Consider the following 13,260-nt stretch of genomic DNA (forward strand, 5'->3'; position numbering starts at 1 on the left):
AAAACGTCAGAATAATTCGGACTAAGGTTTAACTAGATGTCTTAATCTGGAGTCACAGTTTTTTGTGTAGTCATTACTTTCAAATACTATTTGTATAATATATTTACAGGAATCTACTGTAAATACACTTTGCCTTATCTTTGTGTTACCCACAAATCAGATGTAAAAAAAGAAATTAAACACTGAATCTTTATAAGAGTTATGGTCAGCCTATTATGAATTGGTTACTTAATTTGAAAGTACAGTTTATTTCCCATTGAACCTGGTACATGCATTATAAAATATGATATAAAATATAATATAAAATATAATATAAAATATTAAACATAATATAAAATATAATATAAAATACAGTCATCTGTACAGTGTTTGTTTTCGAATTCATGTTTATTTGATTTGGAAAATGATATGACTATGTGTAATATGAATTGTCACTGGCATGAGCACTTAAGAATTCTAGTTACATTCTATTTGTTTACTTAGATACATTTTTATAGGTTATAGTTGTTCATGCATGGAAATGAAGTTAAGTGTACATAAGCTAACACCACCAGAGGGGTAGGGTGATACGTGGTTAGTGACTTGTTGTCTTGATGTATTTTCAAAATGTTCTGCAACATATGTGATCTTTATAACTTAATTTATATTGTGTCAGAAACTCACACTGTCAGCCCTTGATCCTGTCTCTGACTGTCAGGGGGTGTTACACTTTGTCACTTGGAGGATGTTACCAATTATCTGCAGCAGAACTAAGTATCTATTGATAGTTTGTGTTGTGTAAAAATATAACTTGAACATTCTATAGATTCTGGTTTATATATTTATCATTATACGGTTGTTTTCGTAGGTAATAAATCAGACAATGCTGAGTAACAGAAGGGCATACTCAGACCTGTATGTAAGACTGATGTCTACTGATATTGAGAGGGAACAGTCACAACACACAATCTGGAAACGTCGCCTGGAAGATTGGAAAAAGCTTAAAACAGACCTATCCATTCAGAACTTCAGGTAAAGTCTCTATACCAAGATTTATGATGGTGAAAATTAATGAAATAAAAAGCAAATTATTATCTTTTCTCCAGTGAAATATCAGATTCTATCAACTTGTTAAAGCTGTTATCTTTCACACTGTGACAAATACCAAAAGTCACTTTTTGGTATTGACCAATCATAATGGTACCTTCTATTTGCTGCATTCAAAGGCAACATTTTTTTTTAAGATTCAAATGAAGCAACGGTAGAATAAGTGGTTGTTATGGTAAATGTTTGCTACACACACTTAAGTGTTTACATGAATATACAATTAATAACATTTTTATAAGCAATCATATCAGAAAATAGCAGAAAACGTCGGAATTACCTTGCATGAGTATCTCATTCAAAATGGCGCGCAGCCTTGTTGTCAAGTGTGATATGTCAATAGAATATGGCGCTAATTATTACGCTTCTGATTCCCATCCTGTTTTAATGCATAAATTTCATGTTTTATGCTTTAGAAATGTAATAAATAGAAAATTTAATGGTGTCTTCAGTAATAACAAATGTATCTCACTCGTGTGGCTAATATTTAGATATTTTTCACTCATTAATGAAGACACCATTAAATATCCTCTTTACATTAGTGTCATATCATGCTTTGTTGACCTTGAGATTGTCATGCATTGATGACCTTGAGAGTGTCATGCATTGATGACCTTGATAGTTTCATACATTGATTTCCTTAAGAATATTATTCATTGATGACCTTGAGAGTGTCATGCATTGATGACCTTGAGATTGTCATACATTGATGACCTTGAGAGTATCATACATGGATGACCTTGAGCGCATCATTCATTGATCACTTTGAGAGTATCATGCATTGATGACCTTGAGAGTATCATGCATTGATGACCTTGAGAATATCATACATTGATGACCTTGAGATTTTCTCATTTATTTCAATTTTCTGTGTTTTCCTGCTAAATAGAGACTTTATGCAGAGTGAGGATGTAGTATCTCCCCCTGGGGTCCAGAAGGTGCTCATGTTTATGAAAGCGGAACAGAAGATCCTCAACAAGAGGAGGACTGACTTAATTGATCAGCTAAGGTACTTTTTACTCTGACACATCATAAATCGAATCCTTTGAAATTACATTGTTCTTGCACAAGCTGAGCCTTAGTTAATGATAGTACACCTTTAGTGTAATCAGCATAATTAGACTACATTAGAAGTATGAGTATGGTGGGATGCTCAAAGCAGTAAATTTTCAGGCAAAGCAAGTGCAAAATATGAAAAAGTCATGAATTAAATTTCTGTAGCCTACATAATGACATTAGTGAGTGTTTTGAAAGTAATTGTTGCATCTTCAAAGGATCTTGTTAACTGCTGTAGTATTCTGTTTGTAAAAATAACTCCACATAGTAATTTGGATTTATTAAAACTTCTTTTATAAGAATAACCAAGAATCATTTTGCACACAATTTATTTAAACATCCAGTTTATTTAGTTAACATTAGATATAAAAATAGGGATTTTTTTGTTACATTATGAAAAATAGTCTTATAGTTCTTGCTTTGACAATTATGACAAATGATAAAAAGTCATCCTGATTTATTTTGATTTGTAAAAGAAAATATGTTTAAAATGAAAAACAGTTTTGCTACAAAAACAGCTTTACACTCACTTCACTGTTATTTAGTAATGATATTTTAAGAAATATACAAGTGTTTTGTTCATACATATGTAATAATAAGTGAATAAAACTTTTGTGGTAGTGATCTGCAGCCTCCGGCCTCCACCAAAACAGCAGTGTACCAGTGGAACAAGAACATTGTGGCCGTCACTACAGAGATAGGTATAAGAACTTTTTGTCAAATAAGTAAGGTTTGTGATTTTTTTTTAATAGACACGTTAAAAACTTTGATAATCAACGTTTTGGAGACACCATGCTGGTCCTACCATAAACAAAACCTATTTTTGGTTTGGATTTTTTCAATTTGATTTAATTTTGATACATCAGTAATTATATTCTTATTCGCCAATTTACACAATAATGCCATTTCATGGTGACGTAGTAGGATATTGGTAAATGGTGGTTGTGTGCGATATGGATTTTGTTAAAAAGAAACTGCTCTGTTACAGACTCTGTGAATCAGGTGCATATGGCCAAACTCCACGATGAATATGAGCAAGTATGTCAGAAGTGCCTGGAGAGAATCGATTCCATCAAGGTACGTTAATATACTATGAAATAAGACATTTTTGTAGGGCCCAAATTTTGTGGTTTCCAGAAAAAACACCATTTCCTGGGTACATGAATTTGTGAATTGCAAGTACCCAATCATATGGATAATAGCTTTATGTCAAACTTGTTATTACTTTGTGAACCTGTGACTTCGTGGATGAAGAGAACTCAAGAAATCAACAAAAATAAAATCCCACAAAAATTATTGATTTTACAGTATTTTATTTTTGTACAAGTAACAGTTGTCAGACTTGGTTCTTTGTTACAAAAATGTTTGAGGAGTACTACACCAGTTTATAAAATTAAGGTCACTGTGATCTATTGATCTATATTTTTCACTTCACTGAATTTGGTTAGACTTTGCATTTAGCTCCATTGTGTTTGGGGTTGGGGTTCAAAGGTCAGGGTTGGGGTCGGGGGTGCATGTGTATGTTTGGAGACATGGTAGTCTAGTGGTAGGACGCAGAGTTTTGTGACCGAAGGGTTGCGGGTTCAATTCACGTCTCGGCACCGTGTTGTATCTTTGAACAAGATACTTTACACCGCTTGTTTCCAGTCTACTTAGCTGTAAATGAGTACGTGGTTGGGCAGCGCTGGAATTGTTGCATGCTAGCTGTGAGCGCCTAAATGGCAGCACCGGCTGTATGCTCACCAGGGAGTTTAGAAAGATAATTACTGGTTGCAAAGGCTCTATAACCATGGATATTAATTTGTGAACCACTTTGAGACGACCTACAAACTAGGTTGTGATAAAGCGGTATATAAGAACCTTGAATTATTATTATTATCATTTTACAAACATTTTCTAATTTTTTTCTTGATTTCAAAAATATAATTTGAACTTTGTCATTTGATTTCCAGACCTGCCTATTGGACAGAATTGTGATGTCTTAAGTTTTAACTTTAACTTTCACCTTTGATTTTTCAGACAAGTCTATTGGATGATGGAATTGTGACGTCTACACGGGTTCAGCAGGTGATAGATGATGACCTGCTCCCCCTGGTGGGAGAGAGACAACGAGTGTTTGAACAGAATCTTGACACTATGGATGTACGTACAAATAGGTTTACATTCAAGCTAACAAAGTACTGATATTACTGTATAGTAGTGCTATGTTCACAGGTGGATTTTTGTCACTATATTTGTGGTCTACACAATCGGTAATGTCTTTTTTGTTGTTGCTCAAATCGTAATAAGATCAAAGGTAGTTGTGTGTAGTGTGTAAATATAAACATGCTTAAATATCTGAATTGATAGCCTGGTTTATATACAATAAGACCTTTATATAACACCCTCATTTATGTACAGTAAGTCAGTATGTAGCTCAATATAAAGCCCCTCATTTATATACCAGTAAAACCTAAATATAACACCCTAATTGATATACTGTATAGTGATTATATTTGGCGGGGGTTTTAATTTCGCTATATTCGCGCTGAATTATATCCGCGAATTCTAAACACCAGCAAAATTATCGAAAATGTTAACCACTTTTACGGACCTTATCACAACATGTTGAGAATACTTATAACCCAACTATTATGCAAGCTTAAATGAACTCAAATAATATATATTTGGCCACAACATATTTATGTGTACACAGTAGGTGGTTAATTGATTACAGTCTACTCCTACAAAGGTACATACACATGATTTTCTTTCGTGTGAAGTCACTGGTTGATGACGATTCTCGTAATCTGTGTTTTCTAAAGGTTTATCTGTATTTCGAGGATTAACCTTTTATGATGACACTCCAAATTGGGGTTAGGGTGCACAGCAAAATTTAACCCCCGCAAATATGTACTGAATACGAAATCGCAAAATATTGACCCCGCAAATTTAAAGCGCTATACAGTACAATATGTACCCCAATATAAAGCCCATTGTTTATATACAGTCAAACCTTGATAACCCTTCAATATAACATTCCTAATTTTTATACACCAAAATCTCAGACAGTTTCTATAAGTCCCCTCGTTTATATAGGTAAAACCTCAATAACATATTACTAACAACATATCTCAATGTCCCTTTTCCATTTTTTGTTAACAATGCATTGCCCCCAATATATTGCCGAAACCCTTTGTAATGCTAAAGTCTTGCTGAACAAAACTTGTGACAGTATAATAAGGTTTTACTGTACTACAAACTTTGCCTGAATGAAAAATAAGGATTGATCGTATGTCATTGAAGAAATGGGGTAATGTCTTACGTGTTGTGGTTAAAGTGATATGTGATACGTATATATAATATGTAAATGTGTAATGATTTGAAGAAATGTTTTTGATGTCATAAAATGCAGTATTATTTCATCTTTTGCATATATTTCAGAAAGCGCTTGAGACTCACAACAATTTTTCCAATGAGAAACTAAGGTCCCTGTTTAAATATGCCCAAGGATCAGCTCATGTCTGGGATGTCCACGAGATTGGGCTCGCCAAACAGGAGAGGGCACTGCAGGAGAAGCTCGAAGTGTGTCGCCACCAGCACGACAATCAGAATCAGGTCAGTAAGATAGCAGATCTATGGTTGGCCACAAAATCTGGAGTCACTGACAGCATTGTCAATATGACAATCAACCCTGCTTTGGCCATGAGATCTTGATATTTGACATTGTTGCCTTGTTTTACTATAAGATATATATCGCTGCAGTTTAATTTTTGCCTTTTTCGCCTCAGTAATGAGGGTGAATTTATCAATACAGTGAATATAAATAAACAAAAAAATAAACAAAGGTTACTTTTCATATATATTATATAACAATATATAATCAGAAACTTGTCTATTCTTAATGCGAAGTTGTGTTCCTATAGTAATTGTAAAAATGGTGATCAAGTGAATGAAGTTATTCTGAGCCATGGGGACTCTAATCCAAAATGGACTGTAACTAAAGTTGTATAAATATATATAATCTATTTCACAGGAGAAGGAGGCTAACCTAGACATTATCATGGATCGGATGAGACAGGACGCCTCCGAGACCTCACTCAGAGACAGCCTCAGCAAGGCACTGGACAAGCTTGAAAAAATCAAGGCAGCGTAAGTAATCTCAGGTTTTATCCTCATTTTGCCTTTTAACTATGAACTGCCCTGGTAATCCTGTTGTAATATTGGGATTGTCTCCCCTTGATTAGGACATCTTTGGATGTTTTCATTCAGGTTGGTCCACAGTTCGGAAGAGAAGAAGAGGCATAAACCTAGTGATCCAGTAAACCTTTTCTAGACTTTGTGGATTTATGTTTATAATAAGATGTCCACTTCAAGAACATGCACTTATAAATATTGTGTTTACATGGTTCTCTCAACAACTCTTTTACCAAATTTTCACCTCCAATGTAAAATTTAGCTTGTGTTGGTAGAAATACATTTCTGAGGCCTGTTAGTCACATAGTTTGTTTGTACATACATTGATGTTCTTTCGATTTTTCACTTAATATCTGTCTGATCAGTGCCTGGTGGATTATCTCCCCTTATTAGTATCTTTATGCTTGGATGTACATGTATATACTTTGGATTTATCACTCAAACTATCTGTCTGATTAACTCCTCGTGGATTATCTCCCCTTATTTATATCCTTATACTCAGGACATATTGTTTTCCCCTTATTGACAGGTATGAGGTGTTCCACAAGGACCAGGCATCTATTGTCCAGCAGTACCCCAACATGGTGAAAGAGGAGCTGACAAATTATGACCTGGCTGTCTGTCGGTTCTTCATGGTTGACCGACACCCGGATGTAAGTACATGCGTATCTGATACTCAGCACTATTCATGTCTGCACCTGTTAGTTGTTGGCACAGTCTGATAACTCTTGTTGATAAATGTATCAAATAAATCCCCACAAAAATTTACGAAAAACTGTAGTCAGGAGTTCCGAGTTATATAGTGTCAAATTTTTTTGATAGACTTGTTTCTTAAAACATACTGTTTGTGTTATCAAACCTATCTATAAATATACACATATACAGGGGAGAATAGGAACCTCATTGCTTAATATTATAAATTAAATTAAAAACACAGTGTGATTCTGCATTTCTTTGTACCCAGTATATATACATATCATTCACTTATTCAAATTTTAAACATATTCAAAAACTTTAAATATATTTTTGATTGCAAATGATCTTTGAAGATTTAAAAGTAACATATCTGATTTCTATCGGGACAATCTCAATATTTAGGGTAACAGGCACAGTTCAAACAAACCACTTCTTTTCACAAAAAGTCATTTGTGTTTGCTGTTATGCACATTTTTGTTTAACTTGTTGTAAACATTTTGTTGTGTATTCACTGATGTTTAAGATTGTGTAGTAGTTTGTTGGAATCATTTCAATGTTGTCGTATTAACTCCTTATACAATCTGAAAAATAGGTTAAATGTCACAACAGCAGGGTGTATGTGGCTGCCCCCTACTAGATACTAGAAGGTGTTGTGTACTGGTCAACCTTTACCCTGCGATCTATCGCCTCCTCTCCTGGAATATCAATATTCATGTCCTGTTGATTTCACCCTTTACATGAAACAGAAGAAATGGCAGTATGTATTGGTGGGCAGTTTATTAATATTCACGATCATAATAAGTTCTCTTTCATTGCGGAGGGTGAAACATACTCACAATCATGATCAGTTAGCTCCCTTTCATTACAGAGGGTGAAAAAAGTGAAAAAGTAACTGCAGCAAACAAATTTTGGTGTTAGTAAAAATAATTGATGAAGATTTTTTGTTATACCTTTGACTCAATCATTTGGAGGTGAAAAATGATGATTAACAATAATGTTTTAAATTAGTTAAAATTTCTCTTTTTTTAATAAACACAAATTCCTGTTACCTTACCTGTATATTGGCTGTCTATGAAGTGACGTTCCTATGTTAGATATGTACAGATGTGTAGATTTCCACTAGCCTAACACCTGGGGCTAGTAGATTTTGTGTAAGGGCTAGAGACAACTTTCAGTATTTACTATGAAAATATAGGTTGTGCTGGTAGAATTTTTAAAAACATTAAGTTGTACATCTTAGGTTCCGGTTTTCTGTGCCCTACGTTTCATACAAAACATCTTCATTAGTTTTTTTAATTGGTTTATATAAAAAAAAAAATTTGCCTGAAATAGTGATAAAAAACCCACATAATGGTTTGAATCATACAATACAACCTGGAGACGGATTTATAAAAGTTGTAAAATTTGTTTCCAAATCCTATTTCATCAATTATGTTTTGCATTATATTGTACCTGTTGACACAAAAAAAAAAAAATGAAATTTAATCATATAATATTTCTTTATAAATAGATTGATATGTATTTCAATTTTAATTATTGTATGAGGATATCCTCTAACTTCTGTATAATTCTTTATCATCCACACCCTGTAGGGTGTAATCTGTGGAATTCTGCTAATGTTAGTGATCAATTAGAGTCCATTGAAGATTGACTGTGGTGATTTGAACAGGATCAGTGACTTACACATAAACTAAAGTAAATAACGTGTGCACATCATTTACACCTCGTCAGTACAGTACAGGAGAGATATCTGTGCAGCGTTTTCTTTATCATCCTTGACAAGTAGTGTTTACCTTCGCTCTGTCTTACAGCTTGACGAACCGAAAGTCACTATAACCGTGCTAGTCAAAGAAAAGACGGTATCTTCTGCTACTACAGTGGTCTCGGTACATGTTTATTTTCTGGTGTCTGACTAACTTCAGTGTGTGTCTGTGCTTTTCTAAAGTGATTGAATATCTTAGATACTGTTGATCCTAGTACATGATTGCTTTCCTGAAGTGATTGATTGAATATTTATTAGACATTGTTGATCCTTCTGGGAACGGAAAAGCTTTAAAATTAAAATTTGTATATGGATCACAAACTTAAATCAACTCTTTTTTTTTATCAAGGATTACTATAGGATTGACATTTAAATAGAAAATTAAATCCATCCGAAATCTGCATGTTACATTTATAGCACATTAATTATAACAAATTGAACAGATATTATAATATTATTCACGAACACATTATGCAATACACTTATTAAATTAGTTTTAGTCATCACAGACAGTTATAGGGCCTTCACGTATACCGGATGTAGAGGTACATGTTGTAACACACCTGCTCATATACCTGCCTCAGGTGTCACAGTATTTGTTGTACAGGTACATAACGTACCAAGATGTTGTTTACAAGTGTACCTGTCTTGGGCTAGGGTTACATCTGTACTTGTCTGTGGTTAAAATGGGGTAGAAACTAATGGAAATTTAACTGACAGAAATTAATTGTTTTACATGAAAAAGTCTGGTTTTCTCTAACTTGTGTATGTTACTTATACAACATAATTTTAATTAAGATCACAAAATTTTACTTAGAAAATAAGAGGTGATTTCAAATACCTCTTTTAGTAGTCAGATATTATTTTATTCTGTTTCAGTTTACAAAACTTCTGTCTGAAATGGATACATAATACAATAATTAAAACATTTTATTACAGACCTGATCAAGTTCTTCATATTTTTCTAAACATGTTCATCACTTTTATTGGCTTATTTCAGCCAGTGCTTGCAGCACTAAGAAAACAATATACATTGTTCTTTCATAAAATTAATCATCATTTACGTGGGAGTGAGTGTATTACAATAGCTAGCACATTGTGGTTTGGAATGCCAGCTAGAGAGCAAACTTTCAATGAAGTTGTCAAGGAATATTAATGAGTGTTATGAATATTAATCATGTGTGGTTCTATGAATTTGCTGTCGTTTTTTTTAGTTTGCAGTTTTTAACAGAATTTCTGTGACAAATCAAAATTAATCGTTTTTTTAAACATTTGTGTAGGCATTGATGAAAAGACAAAAGGTCAGAGTTAGTTAACAGTTCTCGTTTTATCATGTTTGTCAGTGGATCATAAAAGCATTCTTCTGGTCTAAAGACATATTTCTTTCCGTGGAAATTCTACCTTTTATAGTTTCCTCATTTATTGAGGAATGCTAAGTGAGGTACAATATAAAATCAAAAGTGACTTTAACATAAATTCACAATTTTGTTTTAAAGTTGTAATCATTTTGTTGCACATAAATATGACTGTGATGGTAATGATACATGAACTTCAGTTGTATACATGTGAATAGAAACACATCTTACACATTTTCCTTTCCTTTCAAATATTGCTTTTATGATCTTGACAGAAACAAAAACAGAAACAAATTTGTTTATGATATGAAAAAAAAAATGTTAATTATTTTTATGACAAGTTAGTTTTGAAAGCATTAATTGTTTGTTTTAATGCAGACATTTTCAGTCTGTTTTGTTGTATAATTTTCTGTTATTTGAAATATCACAATTTTTCAGTTGTAGCTGGTGCATGTTATAGTGTTTCTGCTTAGCTTGGTGAATCGTTTTAAAGGATCAATTTATTTGAAACATTTGAAAGTATGTAAAATGGACATATTCTAAAATGTTCAGTACATGTAAAGTTATGATATTTTAAAAGAATATATCAATTATTACCAAGACTTTTGAAAGTATGTTAGATTGATTAACATATATATTTAGAAAGTATACTTACTCAAAATTAGATTATTAAAAATCTGTTGATGTACATGCTGTCGTAAATTTGGGATATTTTCTTACACTTGCTTACCTAGTACAATGTACATATTCATGAGAGTCGGCTTCAAGTGATAAACAAAACGACAACATTTCGCACATATTGAAGGCTTATTAACTCATTCACTCCTGAAATTTCAAAATGAACCATTCCAACCTTTCAATTAAAAGAGTTCAATGTGTCGTCAGGGGTGAATGAGTTAAAAACTTTTTGTACAATTTTTATGGTGCAGTTCTCAAATCATTTCTGTTCATTTATGAAGACAATGCTGCTGCCTTTTGAGATATTATTTAGATGTTTGCAGTTTTCTATATTGTTGTTTTTGCCTCCAGTGTGGCTAGTCGATCGATATTGTCTTGTGATTTTGTTAAAGTAGCATTGTTTTTGGTTGTGCTTTAAAAGGAGGATCGCTCTAGAAAAGGCAAGAAAACTTCACGAAAATTCAAAGGAAAGGATAAATCGCTGTTGGTAGGTCAGAGTTTGGTTTGTGAGTTGACGAAGTCATTTACTTCACTTTTGCTTAACTGTTCACAGACGAATTCAGCTTATGATGTAGCGTTTTTGTTGACATATACATGTATATTACCATTTCTGCATGATTTAGTGTTTACCTGGTAAAGGTACATTCACCTGGCCTGTTTCTACCGTTGCCTGAGCTTGCTTGTCTTTGCTTATATTGCTCCTGATTGAGACCTTTTAAATACTCACCATATATGTGTGGTAGTTTATTACATCATCTCCATATTTGTTTTACTTTTTGTGTGTTTAGTTTTTAGTTTTGTTTTTGTTGTGATTTGATTATATTTCAGCATGTGAAACGCACCTTTTTTATTCATGCGTCGACCCGCCAACCCATTTAAATTTTGAAATACTTTCAGTTGTCATTCAAACCGATGGAAAGCTGCATGTATTCTCAATCAACAGAACAGCCATCTTGATAATGATGTTACAATAGTGAAAAATCATTCAAAGCTCTCTGTCATAGGCCAACTGAATTTGACAGCATTGTCATGGGATGGTGAATATTGGTACTGTTTGTGACATGTATTGACAGGGGACACTTTCACATCTATGGTTGTAAGTTCGACATGATGGATCACAAGAGAGATTATGTTTTAATCTCCATGCCCATAAGTTATGTTTCCATAGAGTCAGGAAGTTGTACCCATTGATATGTGTTACCACTATAGCTAGGTCACACTGGATCTCCATGACTCTATGGTTAAATTTCCATAGAGACATGAGCTATCGTAGTTATTGTACCCATTTATATGTCACCTCTATAGCTAGGTCATACTGGATCTCCATGACTCTATGGTTAAATTTCCATAGAGACATGAGCTATCGTAGTTATTGTACCCATTTATATGTCACCTCTATAGCTAGGTCATACTGGATCTCCATGACTCTATGGTTAAATTTCCATAGAGACATGAGCTATCGTAGTTATTGTACCCATTTATATGTCACCTCTATAGCTAGGTCATACTGGATCTCCATGACTCTATGGTTAAATTTCCATAGAGACATGAGCTATCGTAGTTATTGTACCCATTTATATGTCACCTCTATAGCTAGGTCATACTGGATCTCCATGACTCTATGGTTAAATTTCCATAGAGACATGAGCTATCATAGTTATTGTACCCATATATATATGATGTATTTAGACAGTCACATCTGTCACATTTTGTGACCAGAAGTCTATCTGTACATATATGTGACCTGTAGTGTATAGAGAGGTCACACCTGAATCTCCATGACCGTAACTTTATTTGTCCATAGAGGCATGAGCTAGTTTTCATTGATATGTGACATATATAGGCAGTCACACATGGATCTCCATGATCGTAAGTTTATCAGTCCATAGAGACATGGGCTAGTTATTGTAACCATAGATATGGGACTTATATAGACAGACACACCTGAATTTCCATGAACCTAAGACTAAGTTTATAGGTCCATAGAGACATGAGCTAGTTTATAGACAGACACACCTGAATTTGAAACCCATTGATATGTGATGTATATAAAACAGATACACCTAAACTTCCATGACCCTAAGTTTATGTGTCCATAGAGATGTTAGTTAGTTATTATACTCATTGATATGTATTGAATATAGACAATCACACTTGAACTTTCATGACCCTAAGTTTATGTGTCCATAGAAACATCATTGTCAGAGCTAGTTATTGTACCCATTAATATGTGATGAATATAAAACAGACACGCTCCTGAACTTCTATAACCCTAAGTTGATCTGTCCATAAAGACATGGGCTAGTTATTGTACCCATTGATATGTGATTTATATAGACAGACACACCTGAATTTCCATGACTCTTAGAATATCTGTCCATAGAGACATGGACTATAGTTATTGTACCCATGTGATGCATATATACAGACACACCTATGAGACCTATATAGACA

At 33.6% G+C, this 13,260-nt stretch overlaps 1 protein-coding gene across 6 annotated transcripts in view; it reads left to right on the top strand.

The window, feature by feature from the left end:
* LOC110442415 (coiled-coil domain-containing protein 180-like) overlaps positions 1-13,260 on the top strand; it is a 71,393-nt gene that overhangs the window by 6,051 nt on the left and 52,082 nt on the right. For 3 of the 6 annotated variants that reach the window (XM_021486015.1, XM_021486022.1, XM_021486031.1), the window contains exons 9-18: positions 848-1,011; positions 1,973-2,092; positions 2,761-2,840; positions 3,128-3,216; positions 4,159-4,281; positions 5,563-5,736; positions 6,155-6,270; positions 6,845-6,968; positions 8,823-8,897; positions 11,228-11,293. In XM_021486015.1, the coding sequence (XP_021341690.1) occupies positions 848-1,011; positions 1,973-2,092; positions 2,761-2,840; positions 3,128-3,216; positions 4,159-4,281; positions 5,563-5,736; positions 6,155-6,270; positions 6,845-6,968; positions 8,823-8,897; positions 11,228-11,293 (1,131 nt within the window). Of the gene's footprint in view, positions 1-847; positions 1,012-1,972; positions 2,093-2,760; positions 2,841-3,127; positions 3,217-4,158; positions 4,282-5,562; positions 5,737-6,154; positions 6,271-6,844; positions 6,969-8,822; positions 8,898-10,053; positions 10,075-11,227; positions 11,294-13,260 lie in introns of all 6 variants that reach the window. The other 3 variants (XM_021486039.1, XM_021486045.1, XM_021486053.1) reach the window with 3 other exon arrangements.

The sequence above is a fragment of the Mizuhopecten yessoensis genome, unplaced genomic scaffold, assembly GCF_002113885.1.
Source record: "Mizuhopecten yessoensis strain PY_sf001 unplaced genomic scaffold, ASM211388v2 scaffold1883, whole genome shotgun sequence".
NCBI classification, from domain to species: Eukaryota; Metazoa; Mollusca; class Bivalvia; order Pectinida; family Pectinidae; genus Mizuhopecten; species Mizuhopecten yessoensis.